The 25,911-nt window shown below is 41.6% G+C and overlaps 2 protein-coding genes across 5 annotated transcripts in view; both read left to right on the top strand.

Moving 5' to 3' along the window:
* Positions 1 to 25,911, top strand: part of LOC126962825 (mitochondrial import receptor subunit TOM22 homolog) — a 448,771-nt gene that overhangs the window by 365,094 nt on the left and 57,766 nt on the right. The gene's annotated exons all lie outside the window — the stretch shown is intronic.
* Positions 1 to 25,911, top strand: part of LOC126962785 (cytochrome P450 2J2) — a 72,287-nt gene that overhangs the window by 21,325 nt on the left and 25,051 nt on the right. For 2 of the 4 annotated variants that reach the window (XM_050804270.1, XM_050804299.1), the window contains 2 exons: positions 3,272 to 3,410; positions 10,360 to 13,140. In XM_050804270.1, the coding sequence (XP_050660227.1) occupies positions 3,272 to 3,410; positions 10,360 to 10,538 (318 nt within the window). In that variant the 3' untranslated portion in view covers positions 10,539 to 13,140. Of the gene's footprint in view, positions 1 to 3,271; positions 3,411 to 10,359; positions 13,141 to 25,911 lie in introns of those variants that run through there. The other 2 variants (XM_050804291.1, XM_050804281.1) reach the window with 1 other exon arrangement.

Genomic DNA, 25,911 nt, shown 5'->3' with positions numbered 1-25,911 from the left:
GAAAGGCGCGAACATGTATTAATCAATGATTATGTGTTGTGAACAATGTGGCCTCTTTCAAAATGTCTTACTCAATTCTCAGAGTAAGTTTATTCAAAAGAAGCTTGTTATTTACATGTTGTGGATTGAGAAGTAGAGGCTCAGAAAAATTAGGTTTGCATGAGATCTCTCAACTATGAAGAGTTGGGATCTGGAAGCAGATTTGTTTTGTTTTTTTGTATGACACCATTCTCCCTTCATAGGAGGTGCTTTGCGTCCACTTTAAAAGCGTCTCCCTGTTATTTTTTCATTTGCTCTCGGTTAGATTCCCTGTACTCACAAGTGGAACTCTTTCTTTCTTTTTCTTTCAACTTTTGTATTAGATTCAGGCAGTATATGTGTAGGTTTGTTACAAGGGTACATTGCATGATGCTGAAGTTTGGAGTATGATTGAACCATTACCCAGGTGACTGGCATAGCATCCAGTTGGTAGTTTTTCAACCCTTGCACCCCTCTCTCCTCCAGTAGTCTCCAGTGTCTATTGTTCCTATCTTTATGTCCATGTCTATCCAATGTTTAGCTACCCTTATAAGTAAGAACATGCAGTATTTCATTTTCTGCTTCTGCAACAAACAGAATTCTGATGTCACTCCACCCGCCATGCTTAGGATCTCTACAGACAGCTATCATGTGCCCTCTAGTGCCCTCTCCCCACATTGCATGTTTTCAGTTCCTTTCCTTGCTTTCTAACCACTTTGGTCAGCCTCTGTGAATCTATTCCAGTTTGTCTAAGTACCTCTGAGTGTGTTATACCTGGGGAAAATCTCAAGAAGTAGAATCAGAAGAGCTTACCCATTGGACATTGCTTGGTTACTATCCCTGCAGAGCCAGGAAAAGCAGCTGTTACATTTGCTATTTCCTTACTGATTGGCCATCTAGTGGATAAAGGCTGAGGTCTAAATTCCCCAGGTGCTGTTTGCATTTTTCTAGCAATTTATTTAACTCAAGGAAACCAGCTCGGCTCAACAGACTTCTGCCACTGATTTTTGTCAGCTTTAATAATCATCTTGGGAACTGACAAATTGAAATAACCATGTGTTACACAGTCTACAAGCTATGTCTTTGACATCAAATAGACCTAGTTCAAATCATGGCTCTGCCTCTTCCCACTGTCTGACTCAGGGCCCATTATTTTACCTCTCATAGCTTCAATTTCTTCATCTGAAAAAATGCATTTAAACCTACTTTACAAGATCCACGTGGAGGTAAAATGAGATCATGCATGTAGGGTATTTAACTTAGTACTTAGTACAGAAAGTGCTTAAAATAGCAGTTATTGGCTGGGTGTGGTGGCTCACGCCTATAATCCCAGCACTTTGGGAGGCTGAGGCAGGTGAATCACCTGAGGTCAGGAGCAAGACCAGCCTGGCCAACATGGTGAAACCCATCTCTACTAAACATATAAAAACTAGCCAGGTATGGTGGTGGGTGCTTGTAATCCCAGCTACTTGGGAGGCTGAGGCAGGAGAATTGCTTGAACCCAGGAGACAGAGATTGCAGTGAGCCGACACAGTGCCACTGTACTCCAGCCTTGGTGACAGAGTGAGATTCTGTCTCAAAAAAAAAAAAAAAAGGCTGAGCACAGTGGCTCATGCCTGTAATCTCAGCACTTTGGGAGGCCAAGGCAGGCGGATCACGAGATAGGAGACCGAGACTATCCTGGCTAACACAGTGAAACCCCATCTCTACTAAAAATTCAAAAAAATTAGCTGGGTGTGGTGGTGATGCCTGTAGTCCCAGCTACTCAGGAGGCTGAGGCAGAGAATGGCCTGAACTGGGGAGATGGAGCTTGCAGTGAGTGAGCTGAGATTGCGCCACTGCACTCCAGCCTGGGCGACAGAGCTAGACTCCGTCTCAAAAAAAAAAAAAAGAAAAGAAAAAGAAAAAGAAAGAAAGAAATAGTTATACTAATATTGAAAATTAATGATTTAAAGTCCTTGAATTAATATTATATTAATATGTTAATATTTGAATGAATTCAACAAACACTACATACCTGAAATGCTCAGGTCTGGCAAAACAACCCTGAGAAAATTAATCGTGCAAGTACATATTTAGAAACATGATAACTGCCCAAAGGAAAAAACTCACTGTGGTCTTTAAAAACACAGACTAGCAGGAGTGGTCAGGGAAGGCTTCCAAAAGCAAGTGATGTTTGAGGATTAATGGATCATTAAGAGTTAGCTTGATGACAAAGTGGGGAAGAAGAACATTCCTGGCAAGGCAAGTAGTATTTAAAAAGGGTATTGAACTAAGTAGGAACACGGCATGTTTGAGAAACTGAAAGAAGAGCCCTGTAGTGGGAGTGCAGGCAGAGGGGGAGAGTGGCCCAGACTGGGACCAGGTGATGAGTCTTTGCCCTGAGAGCAATGGGTAACTACTGAAGTGTGTCAAGTCCTAGGTATGAGCAGTGGAGGCTGTGGGAGTGGGGAGTGACATGACTAAATCATGCTGGAAGCTCACTCTCTTCCAGAGTCTGAAGCAGATTGAAAGGGGCGACAGGATTTGGGGTATAGTTAGGAAACTGTAACAGGGGTCCAGGCAAGCCGGAAAGAAGTCTGGACTAAGTGGGCATGGTGGACATGGAATGGAGGTGAAAGTAACATTGACCAATCTCGTTGATGGGTTGGATAAAGGCAGAGTAAAGGAAAAGCTCCCTCTGGGAACTCCTGTGTTTCTTAATATATACCTGGGTGGACAGGGGCTCCTTTCCTGGGTCTGCCTGATTCTATTACTAAACCTACTGTGGGGAGTGGGGTACCGTGTACTAGACATTGGAGGAAAGAGAATGGCGAAGCCAAGATGAATGAGATGTCTTTTACCTTTGTAGAGCCACCATCGGTATAGCTTCACTGAGCAGCTGGGTTGGTTTTGGTACACGGCAGACTGACTGTTGGATTATTCTCTCATCAGTGTATTCATGTCCCCTCCCTCCGAGACCTACCTAAACTGACCTGTCCCTGTAAGGAAGATCCATCCTGCACTCAAGAGTAGCCAAACATCCCTGTTAAAATTCCCAGCAGGGAAATCCAATCTAATTTGTAGGCTGCCCCAGACAAAGAGGAGGGTCCTGGGTTGGGGGACACAGGAGACCGTGTACCGCAGTTGGGGAGGGTGGGGCAGTTCAGAGTATGTTCAGCCTCCGGCATGGAAGCCCGAGGATGACCACCCTCTGCATTGGTGTGCTTTTTCATGGGTCAAGCCTTGCCTGAGTCTCTGCTGCTTTCTCTAGGGGACCATGATCCTGACCAATTTGACGGCGCTGCACAGGGACCCCACAGAGTGGGCCACCCCTGACACGTTCAATCCAGAGCATTTTCTGGAGAATGGACAGTTTAAGAAAAGAGAAGCCTTTCTACCCTTCTCAATAGGTAAGTTGTAATAAACAGGCATGTGGGAGTCCAGGGCCCCTCTCCCAACGCTCCCCTGCTCTCTCCCTGTATTCCCTTGCTTTCATTGGAACATCTCCAGACAGCCTGGCCAGTGCAACTCACTCCATCTTGCTGTAGGGGGCAGCCCTGGGATTTCCAGGGCTGGGCATTGCTTCAGCCTGCCCTTACTTCCTAAGCCCTCCATTGCCTGTGCTGGAGATTTCAGCTTTCCTGTGTTCTGTCCTCTGGAACACTGGGGACAGAGACCCAGACTCCACTTCCAGCTCACAAAGAGGATTGGGTGCTGCTTTTTGTTTGTTTGTTTGCTTTTTGTTTTTTGTTTTTTGAGATGTAGTTTCGCTTTTGTTGCTCAAGGCTGGAATGCGATGGCGTGATCTCAGCTCACTACAACTCTGTCTCTCAGGTTCAAGCGATTCTCCTGCCTCAGCCTCCCAAGTAGCTGGGATTACAGGCATGCGCCACCATGCCAGGCTAATTTTTTGTATTTTTAGTAGAGACAAGGTTTCACCATGTTGGCCAGGCTGGTCTCGAAGTCCTGACCTCAGGTGAGCCACCCACCTCGGCCTCCCAAAGTGTTGGGATTACAGGCATGAGCCACTGCACCCGGTGGAGTGCTGCCATGTTTACTAAATTTTAAAATGTCCTCAGTTCTTTTTAAGGACTGCCCACTCACAGAGAAATAGAGCTGATCTATAATAAGGAGATAGAGAGGGACAAGGGGAAGGAGAAACTTATTTGCCACATGGGCATCAGTCAGTGGCTTCACTAGATTGGATTCTACTCTCTAAGTATGCCCTCGAAAAGGTTCTTTGGCCTTTGTAATTTTAATTCATTTTTTAAAATCTAATTAATACATTTATATAATGTGTAACTTGAAAATTAAGAAAGAAGAGGCAGTGAAAACTCTCTTTTTTCTCCTGTTTTTAAGATAACTAGGTCCAAAAATATATTTTTAACTCATGACATTGAAAAATCAATAACAAAAATTCTTAGTATGTTCCAGGTTTTGAGTTAGATATGTTGCATAGTTTATTTCAAATAATTTCACAATTCTTTAGTTCCATCAGTATTTACTGAGCATCTATTATGTGTCAAGCATTCAGCCCTGGTGATATTACAATGAATGAGTGAAACAGAAAACAAAACAAAACAAAACTGCTCCCATGGTGCATATGTTCTAGTGTAATCATATAAAGTTTATGTTACTGTAACCACTTTTTAGTGATGAGGAAGCTGAAGCTTAACCCAGTATAGAAACTGAAGTCATAAAACTCACGTGGCAGAGCTAGGATCAGTGTCGATCGCATTTATCAAAAACTAAAATGTGCTTTCTTCCTAACACTCTCTACTGAAAATAAATGCTACACAGACTTACCCTGTGGAATGCATGATAGTTTTCTTATTGTTAATTTAAAATACGTATTGATGTTCTGAGACAACATCATTTTGCTGAGGATGACCCTAAGGCTCAGAAAGGACAGAAACAGAATGACCCATGTTGGTATGACTCCGAAGCCCATGCTCTCCCACTGTGCTGTCTTGCCTTAGATGTCTCTGGGCTGATTCTGACGATCAATGCTGTCTTTGTCTTTCTTCATCTGATTCTGTCACCTCTGCTCACAGTGGACAATTCACTTCGAATGTGAAAGCTGATATAAGATGTAGGAATATCTTCCAGTCTTCCTGTCTACGATAGTTTCAAATTTTGTATTATAGCACAAAGTTTCAGCTATTATGTTCCAATTATTATAATTAATTATTCCTGTTCTTTGACTCTTGCACAACATCCATGTGGAAATGCTAGAAATGTGACCTTCTCTGCATTCCACAAAAATGCTTCACCTAATGTCGTCTGCAACTGTGATGAGAGGAATCTTACTAGAAGGCCATGGCTTTAAAAGGAAAAAGGATACTCTGGGCTAAGCGATGCCTGGATATCTTTTCTTCATATCACAAGCCTCTTTCTCAGAGTTGCTTCATGTCTCCTGTTTTTAAAAAATTATCTTATCTGAATTAGCAGTAGTCTTTTTAAAAACTATACGCAGTGACTCACTGCTGCTTTGCTATTGAGAGTTGTATTGCACCCTCTTAGAGACTTCATTTGCAAGAAAATTGTCTAATTTAATCCTTACAACAGCCCAGTTATTAATAGGCAGGAAATGGATTGGGATCTCTTTTTAATTTAAGATAACTAAAAATAAGAGAGAGTTGTTTCTTATCCAAGATCATATGCTCAAGGAATTTGCAGAACAGGACCTAAAACTCAAGTTTTTATACTTCTAGTCTAGTGTTCTCTCTAGTAAGACTAGAATGTAGCTTACTTAAAGTCCTCTCTACTTTAAGATTCACTAATTTCATAACACATGCATCAGTTAGCATATTGCTACATAACAAACAGTTCAAAACTCTGCAGCTTAAAACAGTAAGCATGAATTATTGCTCACAAGTCTGTAAGTCAGATATGTGGCTCTGCCAATCTTGGCTCGGCCCCCCCTTGGTCTCTCTGATCTTGACTAGAGGTCAGCAGGCTGATGGCTGATCTAGGATATCTTCATTTGGGACAGTGATGCCCTTCTCACATTATCCCTCATCCTCCAGCAAGCTGCCCTGGCTTAGTCACATGGTGGTGATAAGGTCAAAAGAGGGAGAATGGAAGTACACAGGCCTCTTAAGATCCGGACTGGGAACCGACACTTCCATTGCATTATGTTGGCCAATACCAGTCATGAGGCCAGCCCCAGTTTAAGGGGAGGGGATATTACTACAGTTTTTAATGGGAAGAGCTATGACATCACATTACAAATGATGTGGATCCAAGAAGAGGGGGAAATTGAGGCTGCTTTGTTCTTACCATCTCTTTTTCTGAGAAGAATGAAATTCATAGAAGGCAAGCAATGTATCTGGGATGTCCCACAGAAGATGTGATAGGATGAGGACCAGTTAAATGGATCAGGAGATAGAAATCTGAAGAATCCAAAGGGTTAACAAAACATCAACACAACTGTCTTTTTAATCACATGCCCACTCTTGGCACACAGTTGCTTTTCCTTGCTGTTCCTTTACTCTTGGTAAAGAGTCTTCTAGAGGACTCTTCCGAAGTCTTCACTTTACAAGATGTAACAGCTTCTAAAGTGTGCATAATCAGGACAGGTTTCAAAGTTTTACCGCAAATTTATATTTACTTTTCCTCATTTAAATGCTTCCTGTTTGATCCATCAAAGCAGGAAGCAACTTCATGAAATACATGAACCCAGTTCCTCTCTTTCCAGTTAAAATCTTTAGATTCTAGGAGATAGGGCTGGAAAGAAATTTGCCAAAAATGTAGGTCAATTCTCTCATTTTACTACTGAGGTAACTGGCCTGTTTGGTTAGTGATAGTTTGTGGAAGCACCAGGGATGGGAGCCAAGTTTCCTTTCTTCCAGGCGTAAGTTTGACACCTAACAGTCCTAGTTTTCATGCTTTTAAAAGCAAATTCATACTTGCCATTACATTGGGATCCTTGCCTAGCCATGCAACATAGTTAGGAGAGAATTTATTTCATGCATTTGACAAATGAGATAAGTTTAGGTTTGCGAGAATGAATGGTTTACTAATAGTCACACAGTTGGTTACTGATGAAGCCAGTTCTTTAATCCTGGTTCCTGACTTGCTAGGTACAGTTTGTCATGATATATGGATTCCTTTAGGAGAATCTTGGGTATATTTACAATAAACTGATTTGGTATCATTTTAACCTGTTGCTAATTGTACTATTTGTGATGGATAAAGAGATAAAGGTGAGGGGAACAGAGATGAATTAGACACACACTGGTGGGAAACACAGGCACAAATAATATAATAATGACATAACCATGAAGCACGTTTGCCTTTACTAAGCACTTTTGCATATATGATCTAACTTTACTTCCTTAACAACCTGTTACAGACAGAGGACAAAACTTAGGCATGCATACATTTCCAAGAATATTAAATTACATGGGAAAATACAAAGCAGTAAAAGCAGCATATAGAATTGACTACAAGGAATCATATTTGTTATGATGTACAAAGACTCTCCACAAGGACAATGAAGAAATATGTTAAAATGTTGACAATGGTTTTGTCTAGATTATGGGGTTACAAACATTTTTTATACTTTATACTTTTCTTTGTCATGCTTTTTTAAATTATTGCTGTGAATACGTATTACTTAGGGAGAAAGTAAGCTATTAAAAATGCACACAATAGAAATGGCAGTAGTGACTTGTGTAGGGTAATGTAGCCCAAGTGGGGCGAGGAGGACATTCACACAGGGGAGGGGGTGGTGGAAGCTGAGAGCTGGTCTCAGAGCACAAATGGTATGAGGTGGAATCTGCACAGGGTGGCTGTGGCAGTGATGAGGGATAAGTTATATACAAGGGATACTGATCCAATAAATAAATATATTGAGGATAATGAGAGGAAGTTGCAAATAAAGAAAGGGAGAAAATCAAACTTTGTGGTGTTGGATTGGAATCTGAGGTAATCTATAATGAACTCAGATTTTCAATAGATGAGTCAATAAATATAGAAATGTAGATTAAATATGGGGGTGTGTGTGTGTGTGTGTGTGTGTGCGTGTATATATATATAATGTATACACACACAGTTTTGGACATATACCCACATTATATACACACATATATTCCCTAGCTCTGGCCACTGATATGAGCGAGGGGCAACAATATCTGGAGAGCAATGAGCATGCCTAATGCCCAGATCTTGATTTCTACATATTATTATCCACTGAAAGAAACCAGGACTTTTGGAAAAAATGACTGATTCCAGGGCTGGGAAAGGGAAAGTATAAGATCAACCTGGAATAGATTGTTGTGCCAAAAGTCAGGAAGTGACAGGTTGAATGGGCGTCTAATGGTCAAATCTGGAATATTTTGAGCATCAGAACAAGTAATGATAGTAACAGATTATAACCCTTTGAATAAAAACAGGAATCCCATGAATCCAACTGATATCAATAAATGAGTGAATAAATAAATGGGGAGGGGAGCAAGCATTTCCTTTAGTAGAGTGCTAACTAATAAATGTGGAAGAAATGACAGAATTTTAAAAATCACAATTTGATAGCTATCAGCAATTAATAATATGGTCAAGAAATAGCAATGGAAAAGAGTGGATCACAGTTTAATGAGAATGGTTTATTGACATTGTCTCGAAGTACTTATTAGTTACAGAGAAAAAGAATAATTTTACAAGAGAACTTGGCAGACACCACCTTAATCAAGTGATTACCAATAATGTCACACATCAAAATTGTACAGCACTTGCTAGGATAAAAAGAGAAGAACACAGTATCACTTTGGTGATATTCCTACCAAAACTGCAAAACTTCACAGCCTGAATCCAATCATGAGACAGCATGAGAGGCATTTACAAAACAACTGCTGGTCTGTAATCTTTAAAAAGGCCAGTGCCATGAAAGTTGTATAAAGAGTGAGGACTTATTCCAGACTGAAGAACTAAGGTGACATGACAGCTAAATGCAGACCGTGATCCTGTACTGGCTGTACTGGACCCTTTTCTAATGAAGGACATTGGGACAGCTGGTAACCCTGAATGAGACCTCAGGAGAAGATGTTGGTCATTCATCAGTGTTAATTTCCTGGCTTGGATGGTTGCATTTTGATTATGTTGGAGAATGTCCTTCTTTTTAGAAAATACATACTGAAGATTTCATGGGTAATGTAGACGATGTACTCCCAAACAATTCAGGAGAGCCAGGTTCTTTGTCTTATCTCTCCAAGTTTTTTGTACATTTGAAATTATTTCAGAATAAAAGGTACATTATGGAAAGTATCACAGTAAAGAATTGTAATATACAGAAAGCTGTTTGAGTAATGCTACCACCCAAAAGGTTTTCTTTAAAGGTCATCTTTTAAATTGCATTCTTCTGTTTTTTTGAGAATTAACCAGATCCAGTTAATAATAAGCAATTGTACAGCTGTTTATTATTACCTAGGTGACATGTTAAAATACTTTGTTTTGAGGTATAAATTATTAAATTATTTGGCCTATTTGGATTCAGCATGTAGCTCACACAGTATATTAAGTTCTCATCTTAAACACATATTCATTTTCACTAATATGCACACGTACATTTTCACGGATGCCTAGAGAGGTTAATTTGCCCCCAATCATGTGGCTAAGAGGTAGGAGAAGCTGAATTGAATCTCTGTCCTTCTGCCTCCAGTTCATGCACACATAACAGGGAGTGGGATGAGGTCAGGACAGTGTTAGGTATCAGCTGTGGAGACCAGGACCCAGCCTTGGACCACACTTTAGAAGAAATGGGAAGGGAAAGGGCCTGCAAAGGGAAAGGGCCACTGTGCATAAAAAGAACCACTGAAGGACGAAGGCCAAAGCAGTCACAATATAGAGGGCCACCCATGCCAGAAGGCCCCTATGATTAAGGACGAAAAGTGGCACAGGAAAAAGATGACTTATACCTTAGGAACTCTGCTCTGACATTTAATTCCTTGTATTTTCAACAATTTTTGTAGGGATTGAAAAAGTTAACATATTTGGTTGTTTTTATTGTCTTTTTTTGTCATGTTTGTTAAATTCTTTTTTTAAAGCTCTTAGGCTAAACACCCCCTTTCTAGGTCAGCCCTCGCCTTCCACTTCTATGGTCCTACACCCTGCAACTTCACCCTGGAAGCTCGCATGCCAGACCCCTGACAGCATTTGACTTTGTGTTCCTGGACTTCTGCTTTCTATGCATTGATGAACCCAAGTGGTTGTCAGACCTAAATAAGCTGCTGGCCATAACACCCTGGGGCCTACAGGCCCTTCCTCTGCTCCAGTTTTTTGGGATATGATTGAGGACATCTATCTCTGCTAGGCACAAATGCCACCTGAGAAGATAACCCATCTTTTGATTTTGTCTTACAGGAAAGCGGGCATGCCTCGGAGAACAGTTGGCCAGGACTGAGCTGTTTATTTTCTTCACTTCCCTTGTGCAAAAACTTACCTTCAGGCCCCCAAACAATGAGAAGCTGAGCCTGAAGTTTAGAATGGGCATCACTATTTCCCCAGTCAGTCACCACCTCTGCGCTGTTCCTCGGGTGTGATTTTGCTAAGAAAGAAAGGGGCTTTTTAATGATTGCAATTCTAACTGGTGTGAGATGGTATCTCATTGTGGTTTTGATTTGCATTTCTCTGATGGCAAGTGATAATGAGCATTTTTTCATGTGTCTGCTGGCTGCATAAATGTCTTCTTTTGAGAAGTGTCTGTTCATGTCTTTTGCCCACTTTTTGATGGGGTCGTTTGTTTTTTTCTTGTAAATTTGTTTGACCTCTTTGTAGGTTCTGGATAGTAGCCCTTTGTCAGATGAGTAGATTGCAAAAATGTTCTCCCATTCTGTAGGTTGCCTGTTCACTCTGATGGTAGTTTCTTTTGCTGTGCAGAAGCTCTTTAGTTTAATTAGATCCCATTGTCAATTTTCGCTTTTGTTGCCATTGCTTTTGGTGTTTTAGACACGAAGTCCTTGCCCATGCTGATGTTCTGAATGGTATTGCCTAAGTTTTCTTCTAGGGTTTTTATAGTTTTCGGTCTAACATTTAAGTCTCTAATCTATCTTGAATTAATTTTTGTATAAGGTGTAAGGAAGGGATCCAGTTTCAGCTTTCTACATATGGCTAGCCAGTTTTCCCAGCACCATTTATTAAATAGGGAATCCTTTCCCCATTTCTTGTTTTTGTCAGGTTTGTCAAAGATCAGATGATTGTAGATGTGTGGTATTATTTCTGAGGGCTCTGTTCTGTTCCATTGGTCTATATCTCTGTTTTGGTACAGTACCATGCTGTTTTGGTTACTGTAGCCTTGTAGTATAGTTTGAAGTCAGGTAGTGTGATGCCTCCAACTTTGTTCCTTTGGTTTAGGATTGTCTTGGCAATGCGGGCTCTTTTTTGGTTCCATATGAACTTTAAAGTAGTTTTTTCCAATTCTGTGAAGAAAGTCATTGGTAGCTTAATGGGGATGGCATTGAACCTATAAATTACCTTGGGCAATATGGCCATTTTCACGATATTGATTCTTCCTCTCTATGAGCATGGAATGTTCTTCCATTTGTTTGTGTCCTCTTTTATTTCACTGAGCAGATTAAAAAGTCAGGAAACAACAGGTGCTGGAGAGGATATGGAGAAATAGGAACACTTTTACACTGTTGGTGGGACTGTAAACTAGTTCAACCATTGTGGAAGACAGTGTGGTGATTCCTCAAGGATCTAGAACTAGAAATACCATTTGACCCAGCCATCCCATTACTGGGTATATACCCAAAGGATTATAAATCATGCTGCTATAAAGACACATGCACACGTATGTTTATTGTGGCACTATTCACAATAGCAAAGACTTGGAATCAACCCAAATGTCCATCGATGACAGACTGGATTTAAAAAAATGTGGCACATATACACCATGGAATACTATGCAGCCATAAAAAAGGATGAGTTCATGTTCTATGTAGGGACATGGATGCACCTGGAAACCATCATTCTCAGCAAACTATCGCAAGAACAGAAAACCAAACACTGCATGTTATCACTCATAGGTGGGAATTGAACAATGAGAACACTTGGACACAGTAAGGGGAACATCACACACTGGGTCCTGTCGTGGGGTGGGGGGAGTGGGGAGGGATAGCATTAGGAGATATACCCAATGTAAATGATGATTTAATGGGTGTAGCACACCAACATGGCACATGTATATATACATAACAAACCTGCACGTTGTGCACATGTACCCTAGAACTTAAAGTATAATAAAAAAGAAGAAAGAAGAAAGAAAGAAAGAAAGAAAGGAAGGAAGGAAGGAAGGAAGGAAGGAAGGAAGAAAGAAAGGGAGGGAGGGAGGGAGGGAAGGAAGGAGGAGAAAGAAAAGAAAGAAAGAAAGAAGGAAAGAAAGAAAGAAAGAAAGAAAGAAAGAAAGAAAGAAAGAAAGAAAGAAAGAAAGAAAGAAAGAAAAGAAAAGAAAGAAAGAGAGAGAGGAAGGAAGGAAGGAAGGAAGGAAGGAAGGAAGGAAGGAAGGAAGGAAGGAAGGGAAAGAAAGAAAAAAAAGAAAAAGAAAGAAAGAAAAAGAAAGAGAGAGGGAGGGATGGAGGGAGGGAAGGAAGGAGGGGAAAGAAAGAAAGAAAGAAAGAAAGAAAGAGAAAGAGAGAAAGAGAGAAAGAAAGAAAGAAAGAAAGAGAAAGAGAGAGAGAAAGAAAGAAAGAAAGAAAGAGAGAGAGAAAGAGAGAGAGAGAAAGAAAGAAAGAAAGAAAGAAAGAAAGAAAAAGAAGAAAGAAAGAAAGAAAGAAAGAAAGAAAGAAAGAAAGAAAGAAAGAAAGAAAGAAGGAAGGAAGGAAGGAAGGGGCAAGGAAAGTAAGAAGACATGGCATGTGTTTTGAAGCCACTGATGCCTGCTCAGATGTGATGGGACAAAATGAAAGTGATTTTGAGGAATGATCAGAGGAATTTGACTCAGAAAAAACTAAATCAAAATCCCAGCTCTACTGTCTCCTCCAAATTAGCCTTGGGAAAATCATTTACATGCTAAATAATTTACCTTTTTATCTAGGAGACGAAAAGAGGATAATGATTCCTTCCATAAAGAAAGTTCTTGTAAGAATCAAAAGAAATGGTGAGCTTTAAGTGGTTTGTAAACCATGAGGCACTTCATAAAAGTTCTATCTGTAGTGTGCCTTCTTCCTGCTTCCTCTGTGAGATATGTATTTGCTTCTGACCTGTTGAGAAGCTCAGGTCAAAGTGGTGCAAAATAGTTGATAAGAGTTAAAAGTGGGCCCTAGGAGCAGTCACAGAAGTGAGCTATGAAGGCTCCCCAATTTGGTAGTACTGTTCATGCTTTATCTTGTTTCTGTCTCAAACTGATCCTCTGATAAGTCAGCAGGGCAGGTTTTATTCCTCATTTAGAGACAGGGAAAGCAAGTGTCATTGAAACAGTTTCTGTGGTTTACATAAGCACACACCCAAGGCCAAGTGGGATGTGACCACAATTAACCAACCTGGGAAACAGGTTTCAGGAACAAATGTGGAAATATTTTTCATCCTTAACAATACTTTCTTGCCTTTAATCCTCCATCAGGCACTTACTCCTATGTTGTTTCACACTGCCTTTAACGATGGTGGGTGTGATCTTCTCTTGCAATTAAGATTGTAAGCTTTTTGTGGCTAATATTACCAGCCTAAACTCCCTGGGCCCTGTTTTGTTGTTGTGGTGGTGATGGTTGTTGTTCGAGATGGAGTCTTGCTCCGTTGCCCTGGCTGGAGTGCAGTGATATGATCTTGGCTCTCTGCAACCTCTGCTTCCTGGGTTCAAGTGATTTACCTGCCTCAGCTTCCCTAGTAGCTGTGATTACAAGTGCATGCCACCATAACTCGCTAATTTTTGTATTTTTAGTACGGACGGGGTTTTGCCATGTTGGCCAGGTTGGTCTAGAACTCCTGACTCAAGTCCACCCACCTCGGCTTCCCAAAGTGCTGGGATTACAGGTGTGAGTCACTGTACCTGGCTGACCTTGGTATTTTATAGCAGGGAAACAGAAATGCCAAAATCCTGCTCACTCTTTCTAGGTGTGGCTGCTGAAGGAAGATAAGGATTATAAAGTAGAAGGCCAGGTAACACTGATAGTACGTGCAGTTTTGACCCCAGTACCACTGCAAACAAATGAACTCCCTGGGAACCTGGGCTAAGCCTTATAAAAAGATCATTTTTCCTAAGGTGGTGTCTTAGTCTGTTTTCTGTTGCTATAACAGAATACCTGAGACTGGATATTTATAAAGAAAAGGAGTTTATTTGTCTCACATTTCTGTAGGGTGGGATGTCCAAGGACATTGTGGCAGCTTCTAGTGAGGGCTTCCATACTGTGTCATCACATGGCAGAACAGCAGAAGGACAAGCAGGTGCATGCAAAAGACAGAAAGCAGGAGGTGCCAGGCTCACTTTTATATCAGCCCACTCCCACAACAATGAACCCACTCCCATAACAATGAACCCACTCCCATAACAATGACATCCATCCATTCATGAGGCCCATGCTCTCATAACCCAGTCTCCTTTCATTAGGCCCCACGTTCCAACACTGCAGCATTGGGGACCAAGTTTCAAAATACGTTTTGGAGAGGACAAACATCAAAACCATAGCAAGTAGTTAGACCTAAGTAATTTACATAGCTTAAAACAAAATGGGCCATGAAGTCACAGGGCTCTTTCTTCTTGTTGCTTGGGATTCAGAGAAAAGTCAATTAAATTGATGCTGTGAGAAAGGGAAACAGAAAAGGATGGGAGGAATGTTTGCAGCTGCTAAGCTAGCTGGGGAGCCAAGAAAACGGTATGTCTGGACGACATGGTTGAGTTTTTAATGTGTAGGAGGAGGCTTTGATCCTTCCCTAGTAAAAGAAAAAATGGAGGTGAGAGCCCCCCCTATGTGCAAGTTTTTTTTTTTTTTTTTTTTGTAACCCACGAGAAATTTGCATCTCTAGAAAACAGGCCAAGTGGTATTCTGAGAATAAAACCAATCAAATCAGGCTTTGAACTTGAACTTCTCAAACATCCAGGACTTTCATTTTTCCCCAGTCAGATCACCCAAGTAGGAGACTCAAATGGACACTGGCCAAAATACATTGTGTGTCTCAGTTTCCTCATTTGTAAAATGAAGGACTTTGTTGAAGTCATCTCTGAGTTCCATTTCTACTCTGCTGTGCATCTTCCGTGACTCTAGATGGGCAGTACACACCTGTTACTTGGGGGAATAAGTGTAAAAACACTGGGAACTCATCCTGACCTGATAAATGCAATGGGATCCTGGGCCAAATAGGATGTGAGCACAACTAATCAGAAACCACAATTAATAGATGACTGTGAGTAACTGAAGAAAATATCTCTTTTTTCTCAAAGCTCATGGAAAGGCTCTAAAATATGAGCCCCCGTTTTGTCCAAAGACTTCCTGTCCCACACAAATATTTTGTTCTGTATGCACTCTTCTAACTCTCTTTTTCTTCCATCTATTTTGGAAGCTCCAGGGCCCCTGACCCCCTTGTCTTTTGTCAGTGCCTGATGACACATGATGTGCAAGCAATATAACATGATCTGTGGTATCATGGATGAGGCATGGATTTGCCAAAAGTCACCCAGGCTGTGGATCTTCTCTCTACCACTCTCCTACAAAGAGATGCAGACACATGCATGCTGCAATATAAATTTAAAACCAGGTTGGAAGTTGAGGGACTTATAGCAGAGGAGGAGCAGGACACACAGGATACCCTGAGTTGTTAGGAAAGTGTGCCTGAGTCAGGCATAGTGGGGCTGCATGCACCCAGGAGAGGTCCAGGAGGGGGACTGACCTCATAGTGCCTGATATGGTTTGACCATGTCCCCACTCAAATCTCATCTTGAGTTTTAGTTCCCATAAATCCTATGTGTTGTGGGAGGAACCCAGTGGGAGGCAATTGAATCATGGGGGCAGGTCTTTTCCATGCTACTCTCATGATAAGAATAAGTCTCAGGAGATCTGATGGGTTTATAAAGGGGAGTTTCCTGCACATGTTCTCTTCTCTTGCCTGCTGCCATGTGAGATGTGCCTTGCACTTTCCACCATGATTGTGAGCATGATTGTGAGGCTTCCCCAGTCCTGTGGAACTGTGTGAGTCCTTTAAACCTCTTCTTTTATAAATTGCCCGTTCTCAGGAATGTCTTTGTCAGCAATGTGAAAAAGGACTAATACAGTAAATTGGTGCCAGTGGAGTGGGGCGCTGCTGAAAAAATACCTGAAAATGTGGATGTAAATTTCGAACTAGGTAACAGGCAGATGTTGAAATGGTTTGGAGGGCTCAGAAGACAGGAAAATGTGGGACAGTTTGAAACCTTCTAGAGACTTGTTGAATAACTTTGACCAAAATGCTGATAATGATATGGACAATGAAATCCAGGATGAGGTGGTGTCAGATGGAGATGAGGAACTTGTTTGGAACTGGAGAAAAGGTTATGTTTTAGCAACGAGACGGGCAGCATTTTGCCCCTGCCATAGAGATTTGTGGAACTTTGAACTTGAGAGAGATGATTTAGGATATCTGGCAGAAGAAATTTCTAAGCAGCAAAGCATTCAAGATGTGACTTGAGTGCTGTTACAGGCATTCAGTTTTATAAGGGGAGCAGAGCATAGAAGTTTGGAACATTTCCAGTCTAACAACGTGACAGAAATGAAAATCCCATGTTCTAAGGAGAAATTCAACTGACTGCAGAAATTTGCATAAGTAAAAAAGGAGCTGACAATGGGAAAAATGTCTTTAGGGACTGTCAGAGGTCTTCACAGCAGTCCCTCCCATCACAGGCCTGGAGGCCTAGGAAGAAAAGATGGTTTTGTGGGCTGGGCCCAGGCTCCCTCTGCTGTGTGCAGCCTAGGGACTTGGTGCCCTGAATTCCAGCTGCTCCAGGCATGACTGAAAGGGGTCAAGGTACAGCTCAGGCCATGGCTTCAGAGAGTGCAAGCCGCAAATCTTGGCAGCTTCCACATGGAGTTGAGCCTGTGGGTGCACAGAAGTCAAGAACTGAGGTTTGGGAACCTCTGCCTAGGTTTCAGAGGATGTATGGAAATACCTGGATACCCAGGCAGAAGTTTGCTGCAGAAGTGGAGTGCTCATGGAGAACCTCTGCTAGGGCAGTGTGGAGGAGAAATGTGGGGTTGAAGCCCCCACACAAAGTCTCCACGGGGGCACTGGCTAGTGGAGCTGTGAGAAGAGGGCCACTGTCCTCCAGACCCCAGAATGGTAGATCCACTGAGAGCTGCACCATGTGCCTGGAAAAGCTGCAGACACTCAGTGCCAACCTGTGAAAGCAGCCAAGAGGGAGGCTATCCCTTGCAAAGCCACAGGAGCAGAGCTGCCCAAGACCATGGGAACCCACCTCTTGCATTAATATGACCTGGATGTGAGACAGGGAGTCAAGGGAGATTATTTTGGAGCTTTAAGATTTGACTGCTCTGCTGAATTTTGGACTGGCATGGGGCCTATAGCCACTTTGTTTTGGCCAATTTCTCTTATTTGGAACACTGGTATTTACCCAATGCCTATACCTGCATTTTACCTAGGAAATAACTTTCTTTTCATTTTACAGGCTCATAGGCAAAAGGGACTTGCCTTGTCTTAGATGAGACTTTGGACCATGGACTTTTGAGTTAATGCTGAAATGAGTTAAGACTTTGAAGGACTGTTGGGAAGGCATGATTAGTTTTGAAATGTGAGGATGTGAAATTTTGGAGGGGCTGGGGTAGAATGATATGGTTTGGCTGTGTCCCCACTCAAATCTCATCTTGAATTGTAGCTCCCATAATTTCTACATGTTGTGGGACGGAGTGTGAGATAATTGAATCATGAGGGTGGGTCTTTCATGTGCTATTCTTGTAATAGTGAGTTCTCACAAGATCTGATTATTTCATAAAGGGGAGTTTCCCTGCACAAGCTCTCTTGTCTGCCACCATGTGAGATGTGCCTTTTGCCTTGCACCATGATTGTGAGACCTCCCCAGCCACTTGGAACTGTGAGTCCATTAAACCTCTTTCTTTTGTAAGTTGCACATTCCTAGGAATGTCTTTATCAGCAGCATGAAAATGGACTAATACAGTGCCCTGCATATTTATAGACAGAAGGCCGGGCTGACTAGGTGGCTAAGTAGCAAGGACAGCTTCCTGGGTGAAGACGCGGCTTTGTTAGAATGGGGAAACTTTGGACACCCCTAGTGTCAAGATGTACACCCCTTGAGCTCAGTCAAGCCTGCTGAGCCAACTTTTTTCGAAGCCACCTAAAGGAAAGAGGTAGGGTGTTAGTTATGAGTGTCCAGGCTTATCCTGATTTGTCACTCCACAGCCCCTTACTGTGACTTTGAGCAAGACATTTAAACCTTCAAGCCTCCAATTTCTTTCTCTAAAACAGTACCTCACTATGTGGTAATAAGGATAAATATGAAAACATGAAATTCTGTCTGTGTAACAGATTGAAGGGGACTAAGACTCATTAGAATGCAAGACAAAAGTGGCTTTATTTCCACCTCACCCCACCACCACAGTCTGTGAACTGTATCTGTTTTGCCTCTGAATGAAATATCAGGCAAGGTTCATTACATTTCTGACACGACAAACATCCCTGTCCTCACCGTCCTTCCTAAGTGTCATTTTGGTTCTTACAATTTGCAGTCCAATAAATATACAATTTATATAACTCCATACATTCACTGATTTAGCTTCCCTCAACTCAGTTTTAGAACTGGAAGGTTTCCAGGCTGGGTGGGCAGGGGTTCGCCAGCCCTTCTCTCTGGTCCAGTGCTCCCTCCTTCATGGGCATTCCTACCTCATCCACCACCTACCCCATCCCACCAGGGCCCTTCATGTGCAGCACCTTTGATGTGGACAGTGTTTTTTCCTTAGCTTAACATTGCTCTCCCACTCTGGGGCATCTGCCAGTGCAGCTCCTCTTCAGGACACATTATCCCTCCAGGACTCCTCTTGTTGGGATCCAAGACAGCCCTATGCTGGCTGCGCCATGGGGCCCACATGGAGTCCCACACCCTTGTCGCAGTGTGAGAAGCAGTGCAGTTTCCTCCAACAGAGCCCCCACTCCTCAGCTACCATTGGAGCCTCACCCAACCTCTTGCCTAGAGGAACTTTCAGGCCTCTGTGTGCCACTGATTCTTGCCTCCCAGAGAAATACAGAGCACAGGTAACTCTCTCTTGGCTAGAAGCCTCCCACCTGGTGAAGGGAAACCATGTGCCTCTCCCGCTTGGTGGGAGATGGGTGGGAGGTCAGGAAGATCTGCCTGTCAATGAAAACCAGAGCTGAACTGCATTTAAAGCAGTGAAAACAAATTTTAGTCAGGAACTATTGCAATAGGGGAAAGGAGATTTCAGTATAGAACCGGGCTCAATTCCAAATACAGCTGGGTTGGGAATGGAAAATCTCAGAGGAAATATTAGGGGTAAGGACAGATTCTGGCTAAATCCACTGGACAGGATTCTTGCTGAAGACCAACCCGAGTGATCCGGTACCAAGGGTGGGGGATGAATATTTGGATCAGAGACCAAGGGGTCAGGGGTTGCCTCTAAACTGACTTGGCAAGATTCTTGCTGCAACTTGGCCATTAGGCCCAACATGGACAGATGCCAAGGTCAATGCCTAGAGGGTTTAAAGGAGCTGAGTCTTTGTCACTCCTCACCACAGAAGTCTCTGCCTCTTCCATTAGTCCTCTATGTAGGCAATGGGCTATAAGGGTGACAAAAACAGTTATCTGAGGCCCCTGTGGCAAGTCTCACATAGGATTTCAAGTGCCCTACTTTACAGCTGTGGGTTTAATAGCACTTGGCATGTACTATTTGCAGTAACTGGGACTCCAGTTACTCCAGTGAAACTGAGAGATGAAGACCCCATTTTGATATCCTGTTACAAATATCCAGCCCACAGTGACATCCTAATGAGTGTTATTTCTCTTTCTGTGTTGAATGAAGGAATGGATAAATGACTCACAGGACACCCTAGGATCTTGCTGTGGCTCAGGATCAGTGCTGTGAACAGCAAGAAGAGGACTGGGCTATAAATGTGGCAAACACTGGAGCCTGCTTTTCTGGGCTGTGACATTCACTATGAAAGATTCCTTGCCATGTTTTTATTTTTACTCTGTCACACATATACATGGGTGTTTCTGCCATTAACTATCTGAAAGTACAGTTCCAAGTACATCTGCAATGGAAGATGCTCCTTCCTTTTATTCTGGTTAGCTTTGAATGTATGACAGCATCCTATAATATTGCTAATAATGTTTTCTCACTTGGTAAACTTGCATTGCTTTCCTCAATACCCCCATACGCTGGTGGTATCTCCCTAAGTGTGGAAAAACCAAACCTTATGAATTTCTTCTTCTACTTGGAAAGAGAAAATGGAGCTGTGCTTTTGATACTAAGCCTCACATTAATAGTCTTTTTAAATCAATTCAACAAACAGTTACTGAGCACATACAATGAATCAGATAGTGGTTAACAAAGGGAGATACAAGACCATCCCTTCTTAGAGCTCATTCCAGTGCTGATGAAAGTGAGAAATGGGGGATTATAAACATAAAAATCAACTGACATTAGTGGTCCCCACTGGGTTATGAAAACCAAAGGAAACATTTGTGAAATACACATGGCTTCACAACATCTTTCACCACTGCCATCACTGCATAACCATCTTTGGGGGAGGGATATGTGTTGACGAAGTCCCCCAAGCTGACTCCTCTCCATCTCACTTATTCTTGAAAACCACCACAATATATTGTGCCTTGAATTCTCCCCAGGTTTTCTCCCTCCTCCTCTCTTTTTCTTCCATCACAGAATGTCTTAATTTCGCCTTCATTTTTGAATAAAAAATTCACCATATATAGAATTATAAATTAACAGTTTTTTTTCTTATAGCACTTTGAAGATGTCATTTCATTTTTTCCTGGCTTATGTTGCTTCTGATGAAAGGGCCACAATCACTCACATCCTTGTTCCCCTATTCATTAGGAGTCTTTTGTCTTCCAGCTGTTACTAAGATTTTTTTCTTAATCATTAATCCTCAGCAATTTGGTAATAATGTATCTTAGCATTGTCTACTTGGTGTTTATTAAACTTCTTGTATTTATGAGTTTATTGTTTTTAGAAAATTTGGATAAATTGTGGCCATTATTTCCTTAAATACTTTTTCTTAACCCACTCCCTGATCCCATATTTTTGGGATTTCAGTCGTACATATGAGGCCCCCTCGATGTTGAATTACTGGCCACTAAGGTTCTGTTAATATTTTTCAGCATTTCTTCTCTCTCTGAGATAGTTTGGATAGTTTCTGTTCAAGTTTCTGTCTTCAAGTTCAACTAAGTTCACTCTTAGTTTCCTCTGCAGTGTCGAGTTTGTCATTAAGCCCACCCATTAATTTTTTTTATTTCATATATTTTATTTTTCTAGAAGTACCAATGCATCTTTTTAAATATAGTTTCTATTTCTCTGTTATTTTTGTTTAGATCTTTGAATATACTTATACTATTCATTTAAAAGTCCTTGTCTGTTGTGTCTGTGTCTCTTAACTGAGTTTTTCTCCTTGCTATAGGTCACACATTCCCAGTTCTTTATGTCTGGTAATTATTACATAAGTTTTTCATTGTTGAGTGTTTTCCTTGTCTTCCTTTTGCAGAGTATTAAGTTTTATTTTAATAGGGAGTTAATTTACTTGCAGGACACCTTAATCCTTTTGAAGCTCATTTTAAAGCTTTATTAGAGTAGGTCTAAAGTAGCCTTCATTCGAGGGCTCCTAAAGAGTGATTTTTCCAGAGTCTCTATTGATTGCCTGAGGTATTCAGTGTGGTCTCTCCACTCTCAATGAATATAGCTAATTCCAACCCTGTAAAAGCTATGGTAATTTTGCAAATTTATTTAAATTCCTTGTAGATTCGGGATATTAGACCTTTGTCAGATGGATAGATTGCAAAAATTTTCTCCAATTCTGTAGGTTGCCTGTTCATTCTAATGATAGTTTCTTTGCTGTGCAGAAGCTCTTTAGTTTAATTAGATCCCATTTGTCAATTTTGGCTTTTGTCGTAATTGCTTTTGGTGTTTTAGTCATGAAGTCTTTGCCCATGCCTATGTCCTGAATGGTATTGCCTAGGTTTTCTTCTAGGGTTTTTATGGTTTTAGGTTTTACATTTAAGTCTTTAATCCATCTTGAGTTAATTTTTGTATAAGGTGTAAAATTTAAAAAGAACCATCAAAAAGTGGATGAAGAATATGAACAGACACTTTTCAAAAGAAGACATTTATGCGGCCAACAAACATGTGAAAGAAAGCTCATCATCAGTAGTCATTAGAGGAATGCAAATCAAAACCACAATGAGATACTATCTCACACCAGTTAGAATGGCAATCATTAAAAAGTCAGGAAACAACAGATGCTGGTGAGGATGTGGAGAAATGAGAACACTTTTACACTGTTGGTGGGAGTGTAAATTAGTTTAATCATTGTGGAAGACAGTGTGGTGATTCCTCAAGGATCCAGAACCAGAAATACCATTTGACTCAGCAATCCCATCACTGAGTAAACACCCAAAGGATTACAAATCATTCTACTATAAAGACACATGCACATGTATGTTTACTACAGCACTATTTACAATAGCAAAGACTTGGAACCAACCCAAATGCCCATCAATGATAGACTGGATTAAGAAAATGTGGCACATATACATCATGGAATACTATGCAGCCATAAAATAGAATGAGTTCATGTCCTTCACATGGACATGGATTAAGCTGGAAACCATCATTCTCAGCAAACTAACACAGGAACAGAAAACCAAACACCACGTGTTCTCACTCATAAGTGGGAGTTGAACAATGAGAACACATGGACACAGGGAGCGGAACATCACACACTGGGGCCTGTCAGGGGGTGGAGGGCAAGGGGAGGGAGAGCATTAGGAGAAATACCTAATGCATCCTGGGCTTAAAACCTACATGACTGGTTGATAGCTGCAGCAAACCACCATGGCACATGTATACCTATGTAACAAACCTGCACGTTCTGCACATGTGTCCCAGACCTTAAAGGAAAATAATAAAAATTAATTTTAAAAAAGCTACGGCAATCATTAAGCTTATAGCTCTCTGGTAGGTGTTTTCTGGTAGGTATCCTTTGCCCAACCTCATGGAGTCTCGCTCTACACACACAGAGGCTGGTATTCAGCTGATCTCTTTCAAGATTTCTGGAGCTCACTCTTGCTGTTGCTTCTTTCTCTATTCTACAAATTCTACCCATGTCAGTCACCCTAAACTCCAGTCTATTTTCTCATCTTAGCAAGACTACTGTGTTCTGATTGTTTCCCTGCCTCTTGAAATGGAGTCTAGTAAATCCCTCCAGCTAGAAAGCCAGATATTGTAGAGCTCACTTCATTTGTTCCTCTCTGTTGGGAAGCATGGTCCTGCACTTTCAGTTTTCCAATATCTGAAAAGTTTATTTACCTTGTCCACTTCTCTGGTTTTCCTTGTGGTAGAAGAGCTAGTCCAGTCCAGTTACTGTCACAGCATGAAACAGAAGTCTCTCCACTCTGTTGTATTTTTCATGGAACTTAAGTCTGGCTGAGAGTTATATTTATCTGTAAAAAGAGGCTACAATAACTCCCTCCCTTGTGTCTACACCCTTTGAAATGTGACTTTATACCTTCTCTCCTCATGAGCTAGCATCTACTCACAGTCTCCTTTACTTGAGGCTGGCCTGGTGGTGAAATGACTTTCCTGGCTGACCCGAGGGCGGAAGAGACTGTGTGTGTTTCTGCTTGCTTTTCTGGGACTCTCCTGTCACCATTTAAACAAGTCCACTTTACTCTACTGCAGGATGAGAAACATGTGGCTTCATCACTGCCATCACATTGCCCTAGCTGATAGCTGGCCAGCCTCCAGAGCTGTGCATAAGGACCTGAGAGGGGTTGGATCCAAGCTAATCTGGAAGCTGAATACACTTGCATGAGTGAGCCCAGACAAGAACTGCCTGAGCCAGCCTAAATTTCCAACCTAAGATTTGCGAGTTAAATCAATGGTTACTGTTTTAAGCCACTGAGGTTTGAGGTGTATTTTCACACAGCAATAGTTAACTAATACACCACGTTCCCTGAGGGCAAGAGCAGTATCTGTCTTGTTCAATTCTGAGTCCACAGTATTAAGAACAGTGCCTGCAACATGGTAGTGTTTAATAGTGAATTAATGAACAAAATCAGTGGGATCATTGTGGCTTGGTGCTAGGTGGGACCTATCACCAGAAGTCAGATCTCTGCCCCTACCCCTCTGTCCTTGTCATCTCACCCCATGACCTATTTCACAGCCCTCATGCTAACTTCTATTACTACCCTCCAGGAATGCAGTGGAGGAGCGCAGGCTTCTGTCTTACCTCACTCTTTCAGTCCCAGCTGGCTTTCTGGACTGGTGCCACCTCGCCCATTTCCCCATGCTTGTTTCGCAACAACAGCCTGATGCCCTGAATGAACATTTTGTACTTTCTGGGTCATACAGTTTTTGTGTATTCACACGAGCTATTTGTTCTGCTCTGGAAAGCTAAGGACCTTTTCCTCTTTTGAAACAGACAAGGAATTAAGTTAAGCAAGAAGGGGTTGAATGCAAAGGGTCACTTTCAGAGACTGGCTCTGTCATTGATGATGTTCGTTATAACAATTAGGGTCCGAACAAAGGCTTCTCTTTGCCAAAATACATCTGAAGTCCAAAGACATCACAGGGCTCTGATGCACACAAAACAACATTAAAAGACTCAGTGGGGTAGCACTGGGAGTCAGATGAACTGGAGGTCAGATCTTTGTAGCTAAGCTGGCCTGAATTCCATTCCTGGGTTTTACCATTTATTACCTTTTGCTTGTGAATTAAACAGGTTACTTTACTTTCCTGAAATCGTTTCCTAGTCTGAAAAGTAGAACAAACCTGCTGAGGTGGAGTATATGACTGGTCAAAAGTCCACTGTTCCTCTCTGGGGTGCCTCTCCTTGTGGTGCTCCTCCCTGTGGGATGATTATGTACAACCACCTTCATGAATTCAGGAATGGCCGTGTGATTGGCTTTGATCAATAAAATGAGAGCAAAAGTTCCACGAGCCACTTCTAAGTGCTTACAAGCTGGCAAGTAGTGCAACATGTTTCTTCTCTGCCATGAGACTACCCGTGTTCTAAATAAGGGTCTTTCACCCTATGTCCAGTGTGACAAAGACATGAAGCAGAGTCACAGCTTATTCAAGATGAACATATGATGGGAGAAATAAACCTATTTTGTTATAAACTAAAATTTCAGAATTACTACTGCGGCATAACTTACCCTATGCTGTCAGATACACACATTGTATTTCTTGTGAAAACATGAGATCAAAGTAACATGATAATCAATTACAGTAGTAATGCTGTATGGTTATTTCAGAGAAGCATCTGGTTATTCTGTTATGCAATTTGGAGAACTTATTTCTAGACCTTTTTTTTTTCCCCAGGCAATTTGATCTTTTCCTCACTGTGACCACAGAACAAGATATTCTTCCTGCTGACTACAGGATAAAATTCTTCGGCATGGCTGCTATGTTGTAAAAACCCCAGGCTGCCATTCACTTGTAGTTTAGGTGAATGGTGCCCTCGAGTTGGACCATGTAGAGTAAGTTTGTCCACAAGCGGCCCAGGATGGCTTTGAATGTGGCCCAACATAAATTCGGAAACTTTCTTAAAACATGAGATTTTTCTTTTTTTTTTTTTTTTTTTTTTTTTTTTTAGCTCATCAGCTATCATTAGTGTTAGTATATTTTATGCATGGCCAAAGACAGTTTTTCTTCTTCCAACAAGGCCTGGGGAAGTCAAAAGATTGGACACCCCGATGTAGGGCCTGCACAGCCATATGTAAGGGCATGCTCC

This window comes from Macaca thibetana, chromosome 1 (assembly GCF_024542745.1).
Source record: "Macaca thibetana thibetana isolate TM-01 chromosome 1, ASM2454274v1, whole genome shotgun sequence".
Lineage (NCBI taxonomy): Eukaryota > Metazoa > Chordata > Mammalia > Primates > Cercopithecidae > Macaca > Macaca thibetana.
This window is presented reverse-complemented; position numbering and strand designations above follow the sequence as displayed.